Raw genomic sequence first — 23722 nt, 5'->3', positions numbered from 1 at the left:
GATTTTAAAAAATCCTCTATACTTAAGATTATATGTATATTGGCATTTTTCCAAACTAGCTTAATTCTGTTAGCTGTTTTGTTCAAGTATGTATTTAGATTCAGATAAAAGTTCTTAGGCTTATTTTTATCAAGTCTTTTTTATGAATGTAAAATCCAGCCCTGAATATTCATCAATAATTATTAAGTGACGTTTGAACCGTTTTATCTGAGATTCTGGGTGATGTTTGTATTTTAAATCTTAAATTTTAAATGAATTTCTGATTTTCACTCAGGTCTACACGTACGAATCACTGCTTGAAGAGCTTGAAGTACAAAGTTACCCCAAGATTTAAAAATGCCTCCACGGCCCTCATCCGGTGAACTATGGGGCATCCACTTGATGCCCCCCAGGATCCTGGTGGAATGTCTCCTCCCAAACGGAATGATAGTGACTCTAGAATGCCTCCGTGAGGCCACCTTACTGACTATTAAACATGAACTCTTTAAAGAAGCAAGGAAGTACCCTCTCTATCAGCTCCTTCAAGATGAATCTTCTTACATTTTTGTAAGTGTTACACAGGAAGCAGAGAGAGAAGAGTTTTTCGATGAAACGCGGAGACTTTGTGACCTGCGACTGTTTCAGCCTTTCCTGAAAGTTATTGAACCAGTGGGTAACAGAGAAGAAAAGATTCTTAATAGAGAAATAGGTGAGATAATCTTTTTTTTTAAAACATTGCTTAACTGATTGTCCTCTTCAAAATGGGTCATATCTGTCACTTTCATACCTGCCAGTTGTTGCATCAAATGTCCAAAGATGCTGATCATAGTAAAGCCAATATTTATAATCATTGAGTTAAACTCCCGTTTTCTGATCTGTTTCATTCACCTTGGCTTTGTAAAGCATATTTGTAGTTGCCTGTGGGTTAGAGGGTATCTTTTTTCTCATCTTTTATTTGCAGGATTTCATATTATTACAGAGCAATGCCTGTCCTGTTATTTGGGAATTCAGTTATAATTTAGTTTGGAGTTTACAGAATTGTACATTCTAGATTTAACATTCTAGATTTGTGGACACAGATTTTAATACTGCTCTAGCTTGCTTAGAAAGTCAAATTTCAGAAATTAGGTTTTTTCACATTTCTTCTTCCCCCTTCTGACAAAAGGTCATAGAGAGAGGAGGTAAAAACCACCTGAGGTTGGAGATGTGAAGGTGAGACAAATTGATGTTTTGAGTAATCTCTAGAGTAGCTTATGATTTTCCATGGTCCATTGTGGAAGCACAGGGAATCTGGCATTTATTCCAACATCTTGGTTAAGAATTAAATTGAGGGAGTACAAACATACCCACTCCTGTTTCATTGCTAACAAATGTGTGCTGCAGTGGCAGAGGCTTGTCAACTGGAAATACTTGTTCTGAGGTACTGCTAATTGTTAAATGATTTAATTGTGACGAATGCATAATAAGTAAATTGCTTCTGTTTTGTAAAGCTCAACGTGTTCAGGACTTGGGGAGAGCAGTGGTTAGGTAACCATGCAACACAGCAATTGAAAGTTTCCATTTGAACACTCATGCATAAGTGATGATTTATCCAAGTAATCCCATTAAAGTAAATGGAATTACATCTGAAGGACCTGAAAGAAATGCACTGTTATTATATGGATCTGTGTCAAAGAGCTTAAGTTCAGTGTCTCTTGGAGTGTTCATTGCAGTTCTTGAATAATGTAGGTCATTAAAAAAAAACATTAATAGCTGTCATTCCATTGTAAGCAAAGTTGATTATGGTCCTAATAGCTACCAATAATCCTGCCAGGGTTTGAGAAAAAATCAAATTTCACAGCCCCTCTGGTCCCTTTAGGAAACTCTGTGCTGACTTCAAAGGAAGTTGAGTCCTGGTCCTTTTCCTCCAGGAGGAATGTTGGTTGTGAGAGCAGTGATTTAAGGCTTCCAGGATCTTCAGGGAATGTACACCTGTTTTCTAACCTTTTCTGTGTCTGCTGAGTGCACTGAACTTTAGAACTGTGTAGTTCTTGAATGATATAAAACAATTACCTATGCATGTAGAAACTGGCACATATTTTAGGCTGTGTTTTGCTTTATGTCGGCTTTTTTTGTGACTGATTGAAGACATTTTGAGCTCTGCCTGTCAGTTACACTGATATCCCCATGGTGCTCCAATGCTGTAGGTTTTGCTATTGGCATGCCTGTCTGTGAGTTTGACATGGTCAAGGATCCAGAAGTACAAGACTTCAGGAGGAACATTCTGAACGTGTGCAAGGAGGCCGTGGACCTGCGGGACGCCAACGCCCCGCACAGCAGAGCACTCTATGTCTATCCTCCCAACGTAGAGTCCTCAGCTGAGCTCCCCAAACACATCTACAACAAGCTAGACAAAGGTAAGGGCAATGTTTACAGCAGAAACATGATGTATTTTCAGTGTTTGAAATCAAAGAGTACAGCTGTTGACTTGATCGCTGTTTTATGTGCTGTATTTAGTACACTCCAGCAATATCTTACACCTTCAGCTGTTCAGAATAATCTTCTTGATGGACTCTACATTCAAAAGGATATTTAAAATTGTGCTATTCCAACTGAATCTTGACATATAACTCAGTAAATAGAGGTGACTTTTTTTAGTGGGTGGGAACAGCTTGTTGGCTTTGCAGTTGTCTATGGCATTCAACTATCTGGAATTAAATGATGCTGAATCACTGAGTTATTTTGCAGTCCTCCAATATGAATGAGTTACTGCTGTTTTCTTGAAGGCCAAATAGTCAGTAGTTAATAAAAATATTCTTAACCTCAGGGCTGGCAAAAAGTTTGAATTTCCACTAGAGTCAAAAACAAACTTAATGCATCTAGTTCCTTGCAGAAATTATAAACCCTCTCTAAGTTTGGGCAATGAATCTTGTTTACATCTTCTTTTAATACTAAAAGCAAATCTTTGTTTTGGGGAGGCATGGGAGTTGTTTGGTTTGGGGGTTATTTTGGGTTTGTGCTTTTTCTTTGGAAACTGCATTGAAAATTATAGGCCTGACATTATTTTATATTTATTCCAGGGCAAATTATAGTGGTGATTTGGGTAATAGTCTCACCAAACAATGATAAGCAGAAATACACCTTAAAAATCAATCATGACTGTGTGCCTGAGCAAGTTATTGCTGAAGCCATTAGGAAGAAAACTCGAAGTATGTTGCTGTCATCTGAACAACTGAAACTTTGTGTCTTGGAGTACCAGGGCAAATATATTTTAAAAGTCTGTGGCTGTGATGAATACTTGCTAGAAAAATGTCCACTGAGCCAGTATAAGGTGAGTAACATAAAGGATTTCTTTTGAACTACACCAAAATAATCCAAATTTGTGGGGGAAAAAACGATCAGTATTAGGTCTTGCTTTTTCATTAAATTAATCCAAAACATAGGAAGTGACAGTGTGTCACAAATGGGCTAATCCATGTGTTTCAGAAGGGGGAGGGGGGAGAAAAGGTAGTTTTAATTAGAATTTGTATCACTCATATAATTTTTCTTCTTCGAATGTTTTTCTCTAATGTTAGTGCTAAATCAAAGGTAGGTACTTTCAGAAATATCCTAGATTTTTAATGGCAAGAGATGAGCTATATTTGAATGGTGCTGATGTAATAAAACAGGAAATTTGATCAGATTGTAAGTTATGAAACAACCATTACTACTTTAAATCCTGTCCTAAAGGGGTGGTAAAAGAGCAAACTCTTTTCCTGCTACAGCTTTATCATTACTTTAATAAGATAAAAAATGTAGACATCCAGCACTACAAAAATCATTGCTGAGTCTTCCTTCTCTCTGTCCTTCACTGCCTGGGTTTGTTAGGGCAGGGAGTGTGAGAGAACATGGGGCAGAGGAGCATCTGAGCAGCTGCTGCTGCTTTCTCTTGGAGGAATGTATTGTAATAAACTGCTCCCATTCCTTCAGCTAAAAGGTTGACAATCTGATCTTCAGAGCACTGGGGGAGAGAAGGAGGGGTCGGGTATCCTGAATAATGGGAAAAGCATCTCTGTACTCTGGGAGCTGGGGAACAAGTGCAGGCTACATGAATAATTTTGCAGAGTCATCTGAAGATCAAACACCAGACCTATTTGATCTAGCGTGGTTTCTTCAGAAGCATCTGCTCTGCCTTTGCTGTGCCCCAGCAGAGCCTGCTCATTAACTCCAGGCTGGACCTGTCCTAACACACTGTGTTTTGTGGTGCTGTTGCCAGACTAAGTGCTCTCAGCATTCAGACCTGAATGGACAGGTGAAGTGTGTCAGGATCAGTGCTGAGCCTAAGGTAATGAGCACACCTGAGCCAAAAATGAGCCCGTCTGCTGCTTACCTTGTGCTCCCTGCCTGGGACTGGCACTGTCAGGCACCTGTGCTGCACTGCAGGCTGGTGCAGCCCCAGCTGTTCCTGAACAGCTCATTTGCTTCCAGGAGCAGCTCAGATCCATCTGTGCTGTGTGTGCTGTGCTGTGCTGTGCTGTGCTGGGGAGCTCTACAAGAAACCTGGCTGGTGTTTTTTTCAACCCCCATCTTTCTCTCCAGTTCAGCCTTCCGTTGCTATAGATGTTCAATCTCAGAGCCATGAGGTGTGGCAGTGTGACCCTACCCAACAAAGTGTCCAAACTTCTGGATGCTGTATCTGCATGCAGGACACCATAAGCTCTTTCACTTTCCTGCCTCCCCAAGTATTTTTCGTAGGTTTCCATTACCAAGAGTGTAGGCTTTGAAAAGACACCGCATTTTTGTGGTGTTCGTGAGGGTCCCCAGGATGAGGTGAGAGATGAGAATTTGACTCCATCAGAAGGCTGATATGATATGATATGATATGATATGATATGATATGATATGATATGATATGATATGATATGATATGATGCTGTACTAAAACTATACTAAAGAAAGAGAAGGGATACACCAGAAGACTTAGCAAGAATGATAATAAAAACCTATGACTGACTCAGAGAGTCCAATACAGCTGGCTGGGATTGGTCATTAATTAAAAGCAATTCACATGGAGCCAATCAGACATTCACCTGTTGGTAAACAATGCCCAGGCCACATTCCAAAGCAGCAAACACGGGAGCACAATCAGACAGTTATTGTTTTCGTTCCTCTCTGAGGCTTCTCAGCTTCCCAGGAGAAAACCCTGGGCAAAGAGGATTTTTCAGAAAACGTGGTGGCACCCTTCGGTTGTTTCCTTGCAGTACATAAGGAGCTGCATCATGCTTGGCCGCATGCCCAACCTGATGCTGATGGCCAAGGAGAGCCTGTACACGCAGCTGCCCCTGGACACCTTCACCATGCCCTCCTACTCGCGCCGCATCTCCACCGCCACGCCCTACATGAACGGCGAGGCCACCACCAAATCCCTCTGGACCATCAACAGCGCCCTCAGAATAAGGATCCTCTGTGCTACCTATGTAAATGTGAACATCAGAGACATAGACAAGGTATGGCATCACTCATGCCTTTGCAGCAGCTTGTGGTTTCCCTCCTGAGTCCCTCCTGAATGGTTTGTTTTGGCATTGGAAAAAATTCTTATATAACGTGTTAGAAAATTACACCACTCTTTTACTCAAATTGAATTATTTAATTCTAAAGAACACACCCATGTTTTAGCATCTGGAACTTTTCTGTACTGCTTAAAAAGTGTGAGATGTGGTAACTAACTAAATATTCTGCCTGGTAGGAGCAGGAGTCAGTTTGTATAGCACTCCAGCAGAGATGGTAATGGATAGAAAAAGAAATCTGTCTTCTAAATAATTGTGTTTAAAAATGTATTACAGTAACTGAGGGTGCTTTTGATGAGGGCATGCTGTCTTTGTTTATGGAAATAAAGGTGTGGGGTAAAAGGGGACAAAAAGAAGGTGTAGTGTTCAATTCCACTTAAGACATCTACTACCCTGACTCTCTTTCCTCGGAATTCCTTTCACAACACCTTGGCACAGGAAGAATGGAGAGTAAATTCAAGGGGTGTTTTTTTTAGTGTTGATTTCAAGTTTGTTACTGTATTTTTTAGGACCTAGTTTTGCAATTAATGAGGAGAAAGACCAAACACTTTTTCTAGAAGGATATGGTTATAAATTGTGCTGTACACCCAACAGAGCATGAATTAATTTGGGGACTGGTGGAGCAGTTTGGTTTTCAGTTTTGGTTTTGTTTTTGTTTTGTTACTGAAAAAGAAAGGATAATGTGTTGTAATCATGGTATGTGTTGACTGCAATGAAAACATTTGTTTACAGTAACATTTCAAAGACTAATATGGATGTTGTTTTCAGATCTATGTTAGGACAGGTATCTACCATGGAGGGGAACCTTTGTGTGACAATGTGAATACTCAGAGGGTACCTTGTTCTAATCCCAGGTAAGATGAATACCTGACTTTCAGGGCATCATAAATGATAGCTTTGAAGGAGTAAAGGCTCCACTTAACCATTACTCAGGTAGAGCTCCTTACTGGGAATCCTTTACCTAAAGTTTTATAAAAATATATTACATAACCCTATATATATATAAATAGAATTAATTTAATTCAAACACAAGCATTTTGTCTTGCACATAATAGTGTAGTATAGAATATATTTTCAGGATGTTTGACAAACCATGAATATTACCTGGAAAAAATGAATCACCTGAACTTAGAAGTGCAAAAAGAAGTTTTATATGAGCATGTATAAACATTAGGGACATCTTTTAGCCACCTGTTCTCATAACTGTAACTAATGAAGAGGTGTGAAATTTCAGCATCTGCTAAGCTTAGATGCAGAGTATCTGTGCAGAAGTAGTTCTTTCCTTGCATTTTCTGACTTCATGTCTTTAATAATAATTTTTGAAACTTTTATTTTTATCTGTACATTATTTATGAATATGATTAGGTTTTATAATTAAAGGACTAATGATATATATAGTTGGTGAAAAATAGTCTCTCCTTCTGAGTTGCCCCAAAGTGCTGTACTTGAGCTGATAATTTCAACTATTTTAGAGATAAAATCTTGGAAAGGTGGTGAAGGTTATGCCTTAAAATCATGGATGTGTCACATAGATCAGTATTATGTGAAATGAACACATAAGAAAAGTGAATTAAAGTTTGTTCTTTATTCTTAGATAAGGGCTTTCACAGTTATTTCTTTGTAAAATTGCTTTCAGTAGCTACAGATACATTGAAAAATTAATGCTCTCCTTGGAAGCTGCTTTCTCTTTCAACTGAGAAAATTCTTTATGACAATCTGCTTAGGGGAAGAAACTGGATCAGAAGTTCCTCTTCAAAAGCACAGCTCTACCAACTGAGAGATGAATTCTGCTTAGAAAAGTTCATGAAAACAAAATCAAACTAATCCTGTAAAATCAATCTGTGCTATTATTACTATAGTAAATAGAAAAATATTTGACTTGGGAATATTGCTTTGGATTTCCATGTTCTATCCCCATCTTGCAGATACCTTTTTATGTTCCAACAGTTGAAGTTTAGTTTGGTTTTGAAAGCTCTTTTTCCCCTGAAGGGAAAGCTGTTTGATAAGCTAAACCTTACATCAGTGCAGCATTTATGCAAATCCATTATCTTTAGGTTGCAGGAATTGAACCTAACATGGCTTTTTAAGCAGTGTTGGGGGTAGAAGGCTGTTGGAGAAGTTTCTATCCCCAAAAGCAGTGAATGTGGTCAAATGCATATGTGGGGACCAGAAAGTGTGCTCTGTCTGCAAACACACAATTTAGGAAAATAGCAAATGCCTTTTGGTGGGGTGATGATGCCTCCTTTAGCCTGGTTTAAGTCTGCCTTTGGACCTGCAGGTGGAACGAGTGGCTGCTGTACGACATGTACATCCCCGACCTGCCCCGCGCCGCGCGGCTCTGCCTGTCCATCTGCTCTGTCAAGGGCCGCAAGGGCGCCAAGGAGGTAAAGCACCCCTGCCTTTACTGTGCTGCTGAGCCACAGCTGGGGAGGACAGCTGCTAAATGCTGGCCTGGCAATGAGTGCTATGCTTGATTTGAATATGATTAAAATAGGGATTTGTTTTTTTTATTTTTTTTTTTAAGCTTATCAGTTCAGCCCTGTAAATCATGCCTATGCTGCATTGCCAGACACAGAGACCAGTGTTGGTGTTTTGAGGTGGAAGTGCTTTTAAAATTAATTTTCAAAACCCATGTTACTAACCTATTTATTTTTAAAGGACAATATTTGTACCTTTAGAGTTGAGTTTTCAAGTAAAGAAAATTTGTATTCCTTTAGCATTTAATGCTGGATCTCAAATAGTGATTTTTAATAATCTACATGCAACGTTTAATTTTTAACCAGCAGCATCGTTACATTGTGGGTTTGAGTGTGTGTCACAGGTAATATGTAGGGTGTTTGTCTACAAGCAGGTCTGTGAACCTTTTACTGAATGATTTGGGTTAGAAGGGATCCTTAAAGATCATCCAGTCCCACCCCCCTTCCACTAGCCCAGGTTGCTCCAAGCCCCATCCAGCCTGGCCTTGAACACTTCCAGGAATGGGGAAGCCACAGCTTCTCTGGGGAACCTGTGCCTGTGTCTTGCTACCCTTATCATAGAAAACCATATTTCTTTTGTCCAATCTAAAAATATTTACCTCAGTTTGAAACTGCTGCCCCTTGTTCTGTCGCTACAGCACTTGGTAGAAAACCTCTTTGTCAGAAAAACTTTTTTGATCATCCTGACTTAGTCTGGTGTGAGGAAGATATGTGCATGTGTTTACAATTCTTTTAGTACCATTTTATTAAAGGACTGCTGTGACAGCCATTCCTAGAAAAACATGGTAAAGCTTCCACAACTTGCTTTCTGCTAATCTGGGAATGTAACAACTTGATCTGGGGTGAAAATGTTATTTCTCCTGACTCGCTCTGCAGTAATCCATGGATGACACTGAAAAAAAAATCATATTTTAATCTCTTCAAGGAGCACTGTCCATTGGCTTGGGGAAATATAAACATGTTCGATTACACAGACACTCTGGTATCTGGGAAAATGGCTTTGAATCTTTGGGCAGTACCTCATGGGCTGGAGGATTTGTTGAATCCTATTGGTGTTACTGGATCAAATCCAAATAAGGTATTTGCATGCCAGCTTCCCCCTTAAGAGTGCATTTTCAAAATATGCTTTATTCTGGTTGCTATCATTCAGCAGAAAAAGTAATTTGAATTCCCTTGACCTAGGAAACTCCATGCTTAGAGCTGGAATTTGATTGGTTTAGCAACCCTGTAAAGTTCCCAGATATGACAGTGATTGAAGAACATGCAAACTGGACAATTTCACGGGAACTGGGATTCAACTACAGCTATGCAGGGCAGGTAAGGCAAACTCCCCCTCCAGGATTAGTTATTCAAATAGGAAAGGATTACTTGCTACTTTGTTTTACTCAGTGTATGAGTGACAAAATGTCTTTTTTTTTACATCCTCATTTATATGTAAAATCATAAAATCAAAATTCTGTTGTGTGTTTGGTAAAATGGGCAGTATATTCTCCTTTCTTTATATTACAGTAAAGTGACCTAATGCTTCACTGACCAACCAAAACACTCCAAAGAGAAACTGGTTTACTGTGTTTTTGACATTTTTGTATCACTAATTTGGGTGTCAAACTACTTAGTTTAACTTCTTAAAAGTTGCAATTCTCCTTCAATGACACTGTTTTTCTTTGTTGCAGTTTCATGTGTATAGTTAGGCTTTCCTGTGTAACCCAAAGGTGCTTAGAACTCTTTCCTGTCTGTTTTATGGGGTGGTTATGACCACAAGCAAAGGGAATTTTAAGGGAATTGATGGACATACACATGGGTGTAGTCCTTTATCTCACTTTTTCCACAAACAGAACTTGTGCATTACAATTGGCTTTTTGGTGAGGTTTGGAGCTTTCTTCAAAGCACTTTTTTGGATGATGAAAAGAAGTAAAAACAGAAAAGCAGTCAAGCTAAAAATGCTCTTTATTTAAAGCCAAGGCTGTGAAATTGGTTGGTGTGTTTTACATTTTCTTCTGGAGGCTGGTTCAAAGGCCTGGGTTTGCCCAAGGAGCTCTGTGCTCTGTGTGGAGAGCTCTGTGGTGGGAGTTTGGCTGTGCCAGAGAGCACAGAGGTGGCAGCAGCTCGCAGAGTGGGAGTTCTGGGGGTGTTTGCAGCAGTCCTGTCCCATTTATCCTGAACAGGCTGTGGGCATTGGATTTCTCTTGATGCTCAGCAGGATGTCCATCATAGAGCAGCATCTCTGCTCTTTATGCTGTGACTGAGCAGGGTCTTAATGAATGCTTAAGGACAGTTTTCTTCTTGGTAAATAACATTCCCCAGCCTCTTACTTGGGCTTCTGTACTCCAGCTCATTGTTTTGTTCCATCTGGCACCAAAAAAATATGGTGAGGAGGATAAGGCCACTTCACTGACAACATAGCTAATTTCTTCTTGTGGCAGTTCTGTTTTCTGTGCTCTTTGGGGAATGTCTTACACTAATTGTGATTTACTATTTTCCATCTTCCTGTTACTCAGGCATTCCTACAGCATTCTGCCCCTGATTTACCTGTTTTCATCCCCTGTGTTCTCCTTTTTCAGTTCCAAATCCTTTTCATTCCTTTCAGCAGCCCTCAGCAATCTCAGGCTGGGGTCAGAAATGACCAGTCTCACTTTGTGCTGCATTGTGTCATTCATCAGATGTCAACTGCTGCTATTTCTCCACACAGCTGATTTAGTTGAAATGTGCCTCTCCTTGTGCCAGCAGTGACTAAAAGCAGTGGTAGAGATCAAAGGCCTAGTCTTTCATCTTCTTTCTACATTTTGAGCTCTCAGTTATAACAAGTGGATACAGCAAGATAGTATTGCATGACACAGGCTGGAGTGGTTGCTGTGTGTTCAAATACTGTATTTCATGTGTGCTTTGGCAATAAAAGGAGTTGTGTGGAGGGCTAAAGTGCCACTGTCTCTGCAGAGTAACAGACTAGCTCGGGATAGTGAATTAACAGAGAGTGACAAGGAGCAACTGCGAGCCATTTGTACCCGAGACCCCTTGTCTGAAATCACTGAGCAAGAGAAGGACTTCCTCTGGAGACACAGGTATTGCAAATCAAAAACCAAACCAAAGAAAAAAACTTCTTGGCATAATCAAACTTCACCCCATTCATTCCAAATTTGTCATGGGTTTTGCTCCCTTTTCTTCTGTGCTGAGGAGCTGGTGTTTTAGACAAGGCTTGTAAAGCATTCTGCATTGTGTGGTTTGGTTATAATCCTGTGGAGAAAAGTAAGTTGTTGAATGAGTTCCCAGTTTCCTAATTACTGCAGTTTTACCTGCATGATGGATCCTGAGAGCACCTTGCTGACAAAGGAAGAAAAATGTGCAAGGCTGTGGGGACATAGTTGATGGTTATGAAAGCAGAAGTGTTGTTTAGTACATGCAACTTTTCTTTTTCCTCTTTTGCAGACACTATTGTGTGAATACTCCAGAAATTCTACCCAAATTACTTTTGTCTGTCAAGTGGAATTCTAGAGATGAAGTGGCGCAGGTAACATAAGGCACTGAAGAACTGTTAGATTTTGAAGAAGCTTTAAAATGCTATTTTAAAAAAGGCTTCTGGAAGTTAAAAGCATATTTTGTGTGTATGATACATTGAAGGAATAGTTGGAGTTGCCACTGTGATTGACAGGTGTCTCTGGTCCATAGTTCTTGTTCTTTTGCTCAGTCTGGTCTTAAGATTTCCTCTTGCTGGCATTACTCAAATCCCTCTGATGTTGCCAACTTGTCAATTACAGTTAAATGTGAGGTTTTGTTTTCATTCTTTTTATATTGGGTAAAACAACAAAGTCAACTGGCAACTAATACCAGACTGTTGATTGAGAGGACCAGCAATTAAACAGCTTCTACTCAGATGTAGTTTGTGTCTGGCAATGCCTTCTAATGGCTGTGTGTTCCAAAGGTGTAAACTGCTTGTTCTCCTTGCCCCCAGATGTACTGCTTGGTGAAGGACTGGCCCTCAATCAAGCCAGAGCAGGCCATGGAGCTGCTGGACTGCAACTACCCAGACCCCATGGTGCGAGCGTTCGCAGTTCGCTGTCTGGAGAAGTCCCTGACTGATGACAAACTGTCTCAGTACCTCATCCAGCTGGTACAGGTACTGAGCAACTATTATTTTGGCATATTTGTTGTCTTGTGTATGTCCAGTGATCACAGAGGCTTAAAACACAGCAAAAGTTAAGTTGTTGTGAAAAAGAGGTCATCGTGTTTGCTTTGCAGATTATTTAGGAGGAGATGAAAGGTTAGTTTTTCTGCAGTGCTGTGGTTTTGCTTGTTGGTACTAAATGCCAGCATTCTGCAGAGATGCAAAACTGTTCCACCAACTGGAACAGGCAGCTATTTCAGCTGTCCTAACATATGGGAAAGGATGAGCAGAAGCATCTTCTCAAAATTTTGAGCAAGTTGAGGCTAAAATATTTGGTAACAGTAAAGCAAGCATCAGATGGTAAGTTCCTGAAATAGAGGCAGCCAGTGAACAGTTGGCATATATTGTTCAAAGCCTAACACATGCAAATATTAATACCAAGATCAGTCATTCCTGAAAAAAATGTAAAACATATATGGCTTTTTATTTAACTGCCTTTAATCTGTATATTGTTCATAGAAATAATAACTGCATATGATTTTTAAATATTTTTTCTTTATCCTTATTAGGTTCTGAAATATGAGCAGTATTTAGATAATCAGCTTGTGAGATTTTTGCTGAAGAAGGCACTGACCAATCAAAGGATTGGACACTTCTTCTTTTGGCATTTAAAGTAAGCTTATTGTCCTGTTTGAGGTGGTGGACTTCCTATTAGCTGTAAACAATTAGTTGTTCTAAAGGTTTGACATACTAAATGTCCTTTCTTAGAAAAATGTTACCACTTTATTTAAAGATTGGGTTATATTGGTTAAGAATTTGAATATGTAGTTCAGTGACAGAAATCATGCCTTGCAGTTTCAAAGGTACTTAATAGTACTTAGATTGTACTTCTTTTTATTTAATCATGTTTATTCTGAAAACAAAGTAGTCTGAGACTGCTGAAAGCCTCCCATATTGTTAGCTGTCTGATGCCCCATCAATTTTTCCAGAAAACTTTACAAATATATGAGACCTAAAGAAAGCCACCCAATTCAACAAGGTAAAACTTTTAAAAAGACAAGTAAATCTTTATTTTTCCTTCCTTATTAAAGGCTTCTTATAGAGCTTGATAGCTCAATCTGCAACATATTGGGTTGTATTGGAGGTCACCTAAAAGTTCTGTTCTAAGCTGGTGTAATCAGACCAGAAATAGAAGCAAGGCATCTTTGCTGTATTCTCACTTTTCTACTTGCCTCGGTGTCATCAAGGATAAGGGAGGGGATTGTTTGAGGGGATGTATTTTAGGACTCTATGAAGGTGTCACAAGTACAGCTTCATTTTTGGCACCTCTAAGTGGTCTTGTCTCTAGGCTGTAACTGTTCTTCCTCCCTGTGTAGGTCTGAAATGCACAACAAGACTGTCAGTCAGAGGTTTGGTTTACTTCTGGAGTCCTACTGTCGAGCGTGTGGAATGTACCTGAAGCACCTGAGCAGGCAGGTGGAGGCCATGGAGAAGCTGATTAACCTCACAGATATTCTCAAGCAGGAAAAAAAGGATGAGACCCAGAAGGTATCAGAAGCTGTCCTTATCTCCAAACTGCTGCTGTTGAGTCACAGGAATTACTTGGAACTGGTCTATTTGATCAATGAGGAAAGTGTTAATGCTAATTTCAGTAGGTGCTATGTTTCCTGGGCAGCTGCAGTGTTTCTGTGCAATGCCATTGTCTAGCTCTCAAGGCAATAGAACTAAAGTTAAAAATTTCAATTTGTGTAATATGTAGCTGAGCTGTACTTACATTAGAACTGTGCAAAACCATGCTTGAAATCCAAAGCTAAAATCTGATACCTTCATTTACATGTAAATAGTGTTCTCAAGACCTGAATGTGCTTATTGATCAGGTACAGATGAAGTTTCTTGTTGAACAAATGAGACGACCAGATTTCATGGATGCCTTGCAAGGTTTTATCTCTCCTCTTAATCCTGCCCATCAACTGGGAAACCTCCGGTATTGTATCCACTTCTGAAGTTTGTCTAGATGCTTCAGTAAATGTTTAGTAATGGTAACAATAACAGTGTTGAGGTTGACTGTTTATTTAGTAAATGTCAGTATTTTCAAAGTGCACTGAATAGAATTTGTAGCAAAGTAACCCATAAGGAGTAGAGTCATTTCAGTCTAATGGTGTAACAAACCAGGGAACAACATGACCTTCAGTTGTTCCTTTAAGGTACCAGGAACTTCAGTCCTTTTTCCAGTTCTCAGAGCTCATATTGCCACAGGAATATTTACAATATTCCCTTATAACACAACTCTTCTGTTGGTCTTAGCAAATGGTTAATGTAGCACTCACTAATTTAAGTTTGAGTTTGAAAGTGAAAATGATGCATTGTCAGTTATCTTTGCATCTTTAATTTGGTGCTGGTTCAGAGTTTGACCAAAACAGGGAGACCTTAGCAATATTAGAGAAATATGGTATAAGAATCAAATTATGCCTATTTCATAGAAATCTTATCTCTTTTAGGCTTGAGGAGTGCAGAATAATGTCATCTGCAAAAAGGCCGCTGTGGTTGAACTGGGAAAACCCAGATATTATGTCTGAGTTGTTATTTCAGAACAATGAGATAATATTTAAAAATGGAGATGGTAAGGAAACATAAGTGTAATTCAAAAGCTACATACCTGTTTATTTTCCTAACCTTTTACTTGGTGTTTTTTATACTCTTATAAAGTACATGTATTTTAAAAAAATCAGCTAAGCAAAGCTAATTTTTTTTTCCAGAAAAATTAAGCGTAGACAGATGAGATTTTATCTCAGTCAAGTACAAATTTTATATATTCTAAGATGCTCAGTCTGTCAAGGTGGAACACAATACTGTTAAATGTTTGTTCTTTTTAATTGTAAATGTCTTCAAGATGTTACAAATGTGTAAACTGTGATTCCATTGTCCTGGTTTTAGTGTATGTTTTTAAAATCACCACCAAAAGTTTATATTAATTTTTTACTATTTAAAACCTGATTTTCTCTACTGAGGGAACAAAATCTGTACTCAACTATGCAAACCTCATTACCTTTAGATGTATTTAGACATAGTTTTGGGGGGAAAAGGAAAGTAGGATCTAACCAAAGATTCTGGTGTTACAAAATGTGCAAATTGAATGTATTTGACTATTTCAGACTTGCGTCAGGACATGCTGACACTTCAGATCATTCGAATTATGGAAAACATCTGGCAAAATCAGGGTCTTGATCTTCGGTAAGCATCAGAGTCATTCCCAAGTAATGCTGATCTTAATGGTTCTGGCATTGGTCTGTTCCCAGAGATTGCTTCTGTTTTCCCAAGGGTAATAAATGAAATGCTAGAAATAGACATTTTTGTGCACGTTAGAGCAACTTTTTTTTTTTTTTTTTTTTTAACTAAACTACTGGATTTTATAAACAGAAGATCATATTTGAAAAATAATTAATTTTCATTCAAGTGGATGTGAGTGAGCTACATACAAGGAATGGATACAAGAGCCAAGGCACAGTAGCCACACTGTGGCCAAGTGGTTGTGTCTGTAGGTTTGGCTTTGAACAAGGTAACAAGGTGCCAAATCCTCAGCCCTGCTGGGCAATGACTCTTTGTAGTTGGTATCTTCACTTCTGTCCACACAGAGACATTGCCCAGTCTGTGTGAGCTTCTCCACCTCCAGACTGTGATGCTTCTGCAGGGCACTCAGGATAAACTGTTCTGCTTCCGGAAAACTGTTCCTAGTCAGGTTACACCTTCAAATTTGTGTTTGCTGTGTGGTACATTTTTTAGATGGGAACAAAGGGGCTGCCTGTGCACTGTCTAGAAACTCCCAGTTTTCATTTTCTTCTCTAGGCAGAAGGACCTGTTGGTTTATGTTATCTCTCACGGGTCACAGTTTTGTCTCCAGTAGTGTAACAAGTGGCAGAATTAAGCCTTTGTCCAAGAATGGTTTGCAGAATGGTTACAGTTCCCCATGACTTAAAGAGTAGCCAGATAGAGGAATCTGCAGAAATACATCCTCTCCCACCTCTTGCCACCATTCTCTATAAAGGAAGGAAAAAACCCAACAAAACAATGAACCTTTGTCTTCCAGGATGTTGCCCTATGGTTGTTTGTCAATTGGTGACTGTGTGGGACTCATCGAGGTGGTCAGGAGCTCTCACACCATCATGCAGATCCAGTGTAAAGGAGGCTTAAAAGGAGCCCTGCAGTTCAACAGCCATACATTGCACCAGTGGCTCAAGGACAAGAACAAAGGAGACATGTGAGATTCCCTGTCACTTGTTTTTCTTGGCCATGTGCTTCTTTTTGATGGAAACTTCAATATAACTAAAGTTCATCAAGTGGGAGATTATGTCCATAATTATGTCCATCTAGTTTTGTTTTCTTTTTTACCTGTCCTTGTTTGCTCTTTTGCAAAAGAAATGCACTTCTGTGTTATTGGAATATCTGAGGAAAGTGTCTCCTTTTTTGTTGGGATAGGTATGATGCAGCTATTGACCTGTTTACACGTTCTTGTGCTGGCTACTGTGTTGCCACCTTTATCCTGGGCATTGGTGATCGCCACAACAGTAACATCATGGTCAAAGATGATGGACAGGTAACAGTTGATTTCTAAAATCATACCCTAGGGTCATCCTCGCTTTGGTATGAGTTTGTTTTGGAAAAAAAAATTTCTATTGGAACTATAAGTAAATGATCAATTTTACTGTAACTTCATTTAAACAAGGAATTATTAATCTTAAAATACCTTTCTCTCTTTCTAAGCTGTTTCACATTGACTTTGGGCACTTCCTCGATCACAAGAAGAAAAAATTTGGTTACAAAAGAGAGCGTGTGCCATTTGTCTTAACACAAGACTTCTTAATAGTGATTAGTAAAGGAGCCCAAGAATGTACCAAAACGAGGGAGTTTGAAAGGTGAGCTTTCTTTTATACATTTAACCTCCAGGGTGTTTTTTACCTAAAATGCACTTTGGTACTGGTGACCTTTCATAATTAGACCTTTTAACTGAACAGTAGTATTTTAATTGGTTTGCAGTGGGAATATTCTAGTTCTTCAGTTGAAGATCAGCCATGCACTTGTAAGTCAGTGGGTAATCTTAGCACTTACATGACCTTTGGTCCATGAAATCTCACTTGAGATTTGCAGGGTCAGCATAGATGTGAATAAAGATGGTAATTTTTCAAACATCTGATATTTCTTTGATTTTACACTTAAAATCCTCTTGAGATGGCAGAACTGCAGCTACTGAGAATTCTTAAATGTTGGGTGTTGTGTGCATCAGAGCCTTGCTGGTCATCCAGCCATACTTCTGTCTCCTATAGCTGCTCTGATAGCAGCTCTGCAGCTGGCCTGTGTAGTTTGTGACAATGGCTGAGAACCTGCTGAGCAAGAACTTTAAAATAATAGCAGTAAATAAATCTGTTGCTGTAGTCATTCTTAATATCTCTTTCCAGCAACCCAGTCTTTAAGAGGTTTCAATTTTAATCTTAATTTCATTATGTTGATGGCAACAGAAGACAGATTTTGAATTATAGTGTCTGTCTGAACACTGCAGTGAGGTTCTTCTGCATTTTTTCCCTTAACCTGGGTATTTCTTATCCAGATAGAGCAAATGTCCCTGTTTTCAGTGCATTCTTCAGAGTACCTAAAGAGCAATATAAAACTACAGGAGAAATGCAACTCTGAAGATAGCCAGGAAAGCACTGATTTTAGCAGTGTGTCAGGAAATACCTTTTGAAATTTGAAATGTCAGTAGCAGTGAAAAAAATGGCCCTGTGAACTCACATAAATTCATGTTGACAGTTGTGTGAATTGCAGATGGGGTTTAAGGCTAGAAAGCCTGTCTATGGATGTTGTGTTAGTCTGACCACTATTAATCCTTACACAAATAAACTAAGGAGAATGAGTGCATCTTCTCAGCTACATTAGGATGTTCTTACTAGACTAAGACTGTCTGCTTTTTTAGTGTCTGGTTACTTGTAAAACTGTTTTGGAGTTGCAGCAGTGATACACATGCAGTGGAGAAATGCGCTGAGCTTTTTCCCCTGGTCTCTTCCAGGTTTCAGGAGATGTGCTATAAGGCTTACCTGGCAATTCGGCAGCATGCCAATCTCTTCATCAATCTTTTCTCCATGATGCTTGGCTCAGGAATGCCAGAACTGCAGTCCTTTGATGATATTGCATACATTAGAAAGACCCTTGCATTGGACAAAACTGAGCAGGAGGCTCTTGAGTACTTCATGAAGCAGATGAATGATGCTCACCATGGTGGCTGGACAACAAAAATGGACTGGATCTTCCACACAATAAAGCAACACGCTTTGAACTGAACTGACAGCAAAGAAAACAAGAACTGATACCCAGCTTTGTGGGTACTGCACTGTTAATACCCGTTAGCAGCAAAGACTGGTTGCATAGGAATTGCACAAACCATGAACAACATTAGAACTTACGGCGAGAAAAGAGATGAATTGTTCAGACAACTGTTGGAAAATAATGTAAAACAGGGTTTCAGATAGCACTAAAATTATAAACTTCAAAAATTAAGCTTTAGTACGATGTGTGCAGGGACCTTGACGAATTGGAGAGATGGGCAATCACCAAGTGTGTGAAGTTTAACAAGGGCAAGTGCCAGATTCTGCACCTGCAATGGGGCAAGCCTGGTTGTGTGTATGGACTGGGGAATGAGGCTGGACAGCAGCTGCTGAGAGGGACCTGGGGGTCCTGGTCAATGGCAAGTTGAACATGAGCCAGCAGTGCCCTGCAGCCAGGAGAGCCACCTGTGTCCTGGGGACATCAGGCACAGCGTGGCCACTGGGCAAGGGAGGGCATTGACCCACTCTGCTCTGCACTGGGGCAGCCTCACCTTGAATATTGTGGGCAGTTTTGGGTGCCACCGTCTAAATAAAATTAAGCTATTAGAGAGTGTCCAAAGGAGGGCCTCAAGGATGGTGAGGGGTCTGGAGGGGAATGGGCTGTATGGGGAGCAGCTGAGGTCACTTGGTCTGTTCAGCCTGGAGAAGAGGGGACTGAGCTCAGATCTCATCAGGCTCTGCACCTTCCTCACAAGGGGAAGTGGAGGGGCAGGTACCAATCTCCTCTCTCTGGTGACCAGTGACAGGAATTGAGGAAATGGCATGGAGTTGAGTTGGGGGAGGTTTAAGTTGGATATTACAAGAAGGTTTTTCACCCAGAGGGTGGTTGGGCAGTGAACAGGCTCCCAGGGAAGTGGTCACAGCCCCAAGCCTGACAGAGTTCAAGGAGTGCTTGGACAAAGCTCTCAGGCACAGGGTGTGATTCCTGGGTGTCTGTGCAGGGCCAGGAGTTGGACTCTGTGATCCATGTGGGTCCCAGCATATTCTATGATTTGATGATTCATGTTATGCCTTAAGCTCAAAAAGGTAAACTTGGAAGAATGTTTCCTTTTCTCATTTGATAGGATAAATTAGAAGGAAAAAGAAAATAGTGCTAGTGTAAGAGTCCATCACATCTTACCTTAGATCTGGTACAGCAGGTGGAGGCTATGCTGGATTGTGAAGAATAGAAAGAAAATTCAAGTGATAGCAAATACTTAAATGCAGCATAGTTTAAAGGAAAGATCTAAAAACGTTAGTGAGAGGACAGTGCCTTTTAAATGTGCTCAGAGGCATTAACATTTGTGGGGTTTGGGTGGCCCTTGGATTTCTGGGTCCGTCATCTGCACAGTTTCTGAAGGCAGTAGGAAATAGGCCCACTCAGTATGGTGTTTCTTCTGCTCAGTATTTCTAGGGGTGCAATTCATATTTTCACAAAGAAACTCCCTATCATCCCCAAAAACTGACTAACCTGGAAATTGAATGGTCAGAATTGGGTTTAGTGCAACAGAGAGCTGTAGTGTTCATCTTAGGTTTGCTTTAATCTAACTTGAACTGAATAGATTTTTTTCATACATGTTTTCCAGAACCTAAAGAAAGGTGAGTTATTAAAATTATTGAAAGATTATTTTTTTATAAAGGCTATTTATATAATAGGAACTATTATTAATATATATTCTTTATTTACATGATTTGTCCAATATTAACTCTCTTAATTTTGCAACCCAGTTCTATCTGTCCAAGACTCCCGTTTTCATTAACGTCACTGAAGGTGACCAGACGTACTCCTAGGACCAAATTCAGCCCTAGTGAAAGAGGACACAAGTACCAGTGAAGTAGTGGGAATATACCCACTAAAGCCAAAGGGGAACTTGGCCTAAGTCTCTAAAAATATTTTGGGAATCACTCTTCACATTACTGAAGTGATATGCTGGCTATTTCAAGAACGCTCATTTAAACCCTCAAAATTTGGGTCTACCATTTCTCCTCTTTCTTCCTCCTTTGGAAGTGGTTGTTGAATCCAGTAAGATACATCAGAAATAGCAATTTAGATTTTCAATATGATCAATAATTAGCAGTTCAGCAGACAGATATGTTGGCTAGCTCAAAGCATGTGGAGTTACCAAACATTTTATAGCTTTGTCTGTTTTGTGCGTGTGTGTAATATATATTTGTAAATCTAGTTGTTGTCCTTTAACACAATTACAATGTGTGCAATCAATGAAATTGGCACCATGTTTTGAAACTGTTCAGAGTACCAAGGATTTCAGATTGCCCTTATGCACAACTTCAGGTAGGACTGTTTTTCTAATTGCTAAACAGGTTTTTTTTAAAGTTAGCAAAGCCCATGATAGTTCTGTGGGTGATGTTCACCCTGACATTTTAAACTTGCAAGATTGGCAGCACTTGAATTCCAAAGGTTTGGGGCTTTTGGGGGTTCAGCTTGTTCACTGCAAACACGCACCGAGGTGCCACTCAGAAAGTGCAATACCACGTGTCATATAAAATATGCTGGCAGTTGGTGTTAGACTAGAATATAAGCATATAAATAAACTGTACTTTGTGCAGCTGTACTGATGAGGTAATGAGTGGCTGGCTTCATTTAGCAAATTGTAATATATTAAAAATGTGCAATCAATTACGATATGAAAGACTTCGGGGATTGTAAAGCCAAGGCTTTGGTGTTGCAAGACACTTTCAAAGTCAGCATCCTGCAGCTGATTACTGCATGCATGGATACTTGATGTTGTGGGGGAAAACCTGGTTTTGTGAAAACTGCAGAAGCTCTGAGAATAGTATGGGAAATGTGAAGTTTTATTTCCTTAGTTCTGCGAAATATTTTGGAGTAGTCCAATAGAATTCCCATTGCTCTTTTTATTGACTGTTACATATTACTTTTTGTTCATATGAATATTTTAACTCCTGCTAAGCTTGGTTGTACTTTCCTAGAGCAAAGTTACCCTTGTATCTATTACTTTGCAGTCCACACACAATAATGGTTTAGCTCTTAAAATGGGTTAGTTTCAGTTTAAGTTTAGTTCACAAAATCTGAAACCCTGTTGGCTGTAATTCTTAATTTAACAGAGTAAAACTGTTGCACAGACATCACATTAGGTGCTATATTATCTGTATTTATCTGGTGTTGAAACAATGCTTTACCTCGTTTATGCAAGAAATGGTCAGCCTTTTCCAGCCTGGGTGAAAAGATCAACTCCAATTTATTGGATGTTATGAGGCCAAATTTGTTTGTACTTCGCCCCTTCCTAGCCCTTCTGTAAATATGAGTATAAATGTCTTTCAGTTCAAGCACTGTATTCTGCACCCTTTTTGCCCAGACAGAGGTATGAGGAGTCAGGCTCTGTCTCCAGAATTTACTGCAATTAAGTGTTGTGCATAAGCTGTGGAATTTATTATGAGAATCAAATAGTAGAAGAAAGGAAACCTCAGAGTGGTACAGACATAATACAGTTGGGGGTAATTGTAGCCTTTCAACAAACTTTAAAAAGTAGGAGAAGCTCCTGAGCTTTACCCACTTCTTTGCATCACCAGGATGGGCATTTGAAAAGCATTCTGCCAGTGTTTCACAGAAAACAACAATCCTTTTCTCAGCTTCAAAGTGTTGAACCCTAATTGCTGTATCCTGCCACAGCAGTTCCTGCTGATGTAACTTCACTGAGGATAGAGGAGGCTCTGTTTGCTTACCCTGGAGGAAATGAGAGGATGTCATCTGCTCCCAGTATCAGGAAGAAGACCTGCTTACACACCATGAAAGCACTTGTAACTGAGTCCTAGATTTTTACAGAAATAGCTTGGAATTTGGCTTATTTTTAACTATTCCCACTTCATGGAGATTTGAAAACGCTCCCTTTGTTCTGGGACTCAGAATACTAAAGTAATTTATTTTGGGCTTGAAATGAATCTGGGCACCTTGCTCCTGCAGCACTTCTTGTAAGACTGCCAGAGCAAGGAGCCCAGGACTGGGCCGTGTGTTTTATCACAAAGCATTAGCAAATGGTGTTTTAGTGGAATAAAATTTAAACCAGTCACCTTTTCAGCTGTGAAACTGTTTGATGTAATGACAGAACAGGGTGCTGCATAATAGTTTTATTTAGCATTACATTCATTGCTTTCCTAAACATAGCAGAAGTACCTGTACTGATTTTATATATGCATACTTCTTTGTCTGAAAGGGTGCATTAGTAGTTTTTTCATAGTTGAAACAGACTTCCAGTATAATTTGATTTTTTTTTAAAAAGGCTTTTAAATAAAACCAAAATTGTAGGTGATTTGGCATCTTGTGGAAAAGATATGAGCCTGCATATTGAGGACAATACAGAAATTACCAGGTTTATAAGAACTTTGTATGTAATGACCCTGCTATCGGTGGTTTGGAGAGTTGTTTGTGGGTTTTTATGCCAACGTTCCTTTTTCTGTAAAGTATTAAATGCCCTTTAGTGGTCAGTAGCCCATGTTTGTTGACAATTTGAAGGTATTGTCTTTGCTTTGTCATTATATAACTGGCATGTTCAAATGTCTGTTCTTAATAGTAATTATGAATTCCTCCTGTTTTGCATGTCTGTACAGGTTGCAGACCTGGGCTGGACCCACTCAAAAAAAAATATCAGAAAAGCCACTTGAAATTACTATTTTTGTTGATGTCTTTGACATCTTGAAAATACTTCAAGTTAATGAAAATGGTGTGGTATTACAGAAAGAATTGTAACTTGCTGCTTCTAGGATTTTTTTTAACTTCTTTCACTTGTTCTAGTTTTACTTGAATGGAAGAACCACACTTGTTTTTTTAAAAACACTATATAGCTGTGGATGTTGTTGCAGATTGTTGAATCCCAATTTAATTTTGCAATACATGTTTCATACAAATAATGAATTTGCATCTTTTTATTTTGTGCTAGAAGTTGTCTCAGTTTAGGTAAGGCTCTGTCTGTCCAAAATAATGTGTAGCTCACCACCCCTGCAGCTGATATTGGTTTGGGGTTCTTCTTTGTTTAGTTTTACTCTTTTTTACATCTGTGTTAATGAAGGGAAGCCAACTGGAAACTGGCTATAGGAGTTCTCTATTTGCATGCTCTAACCAAACCCATAGGTGCTCTTCTTTTTGAGGAATTCTGATTTCACTTTATGCTGATACAACACTCATTTCATCAGAATTGCTCTGGATTCACAACAGCACATGAAATCAGAATTAGGCTGTATGTGTATCAGAGTTGCAGATTATTTATTCCTAGGATTCAGTATGAAAGGTTCTCATAAGGAGAGGAATGTTTAGTAGCA

At 39.4% G+C, this 23722-nt stretch overlaps 1 protein-coding gene across 3 annotated transcripts in view; it reads left to right on the top strand.

Annotated features, from left to right (window-relative positions):
• Positions 1-23314, top strand: part of PIK3CA (phosphatidylinositol-4,5-bisphosphate 3-kinase catalytic subunit alpha) — a 39585-nt gene extending 16271 nt beyond the window's left edge. For all 3 annotated transcript variants that reach the window (XM_063167262.1, XM_063167261.1, XM_063167260.1), the window contains exons 2-21: positions 275-688; positions 2166-2375; positions 3039-3289; positions 5199-5444; positions 6273-6358; positions 7783-7888; positions 8907-9059; positions 9164-9298; positions 10916-11040; positions 11405-11486; positions 11928-12092; positions 12650-12753; positions 13457-13628; positions 13958-14064; positions 14579-14700; positions 15233-15311; positions 16165-16335; positions 16554-16671; positions 16839-16990; positions 18136-23314. In XM_063167262.1, the coding sequence (XP_063023332.1) occupies positions 337-688; positions 2166-2375; positions 3039-3289; positions 5199-5444; positions 6273-6358; positions 7783-7888; positions 8907-9059; positions 9164-9298; positions 10916-11040; positions 11405-11486; positions 11928-12092; positions 12650-12753; positions 13457-13628; positions 13958-14064; positions 14579-14700; positions 15233-15311; positions 16165-16335; positions 16554-16671; positions 16839-16990; positions 18136-18406 (3207 nt within the window). In that variant the 5' untranslated portion in view covers positions 275-336 and the 3' untranslated portion in view covers positions 18407-23314. The remainder of the gene's footprint in view (positions 1-274; positions 689-2165; positions 2376-3038; positions 3290-5198; positions 5445-6272; positions 6359-7782; positions 7889-8906; positions 9060-9163; positions 9299-10915; positions 11041-11404; positions 11487-11927; positions 12093-12649; positions 12754-13456; positions 13629-13957; positions 14065-14578; positions 14701-15232; positions 15312-16164; positions 16336-16553; positions 16672-16838; positions 16991-18135) is intronic.
• Positions 23315-23722: the final 408 nt, after the last annotated feature.

The sequence above is a fragment of the Melospiza melodia genome, chromosome 12, assembly GCF_035770615.1.
Source record: "Melospiza melodia melodia isolate bMelMel2 chromosome 12, bMelMel2.pri, whole genome shotgun sequence".
Lineage (NCBI taxonomy): Eukaryota > Metazoa > Chordata > Aves > Passeriformes > Passerellidae > Melospiza > Melospiza melodia.
The sequence above is the reverse complement of the archived record's forward strand: the minus strand, read 5'-3'. Positions and strand labels throughout refer to the sequence as shown.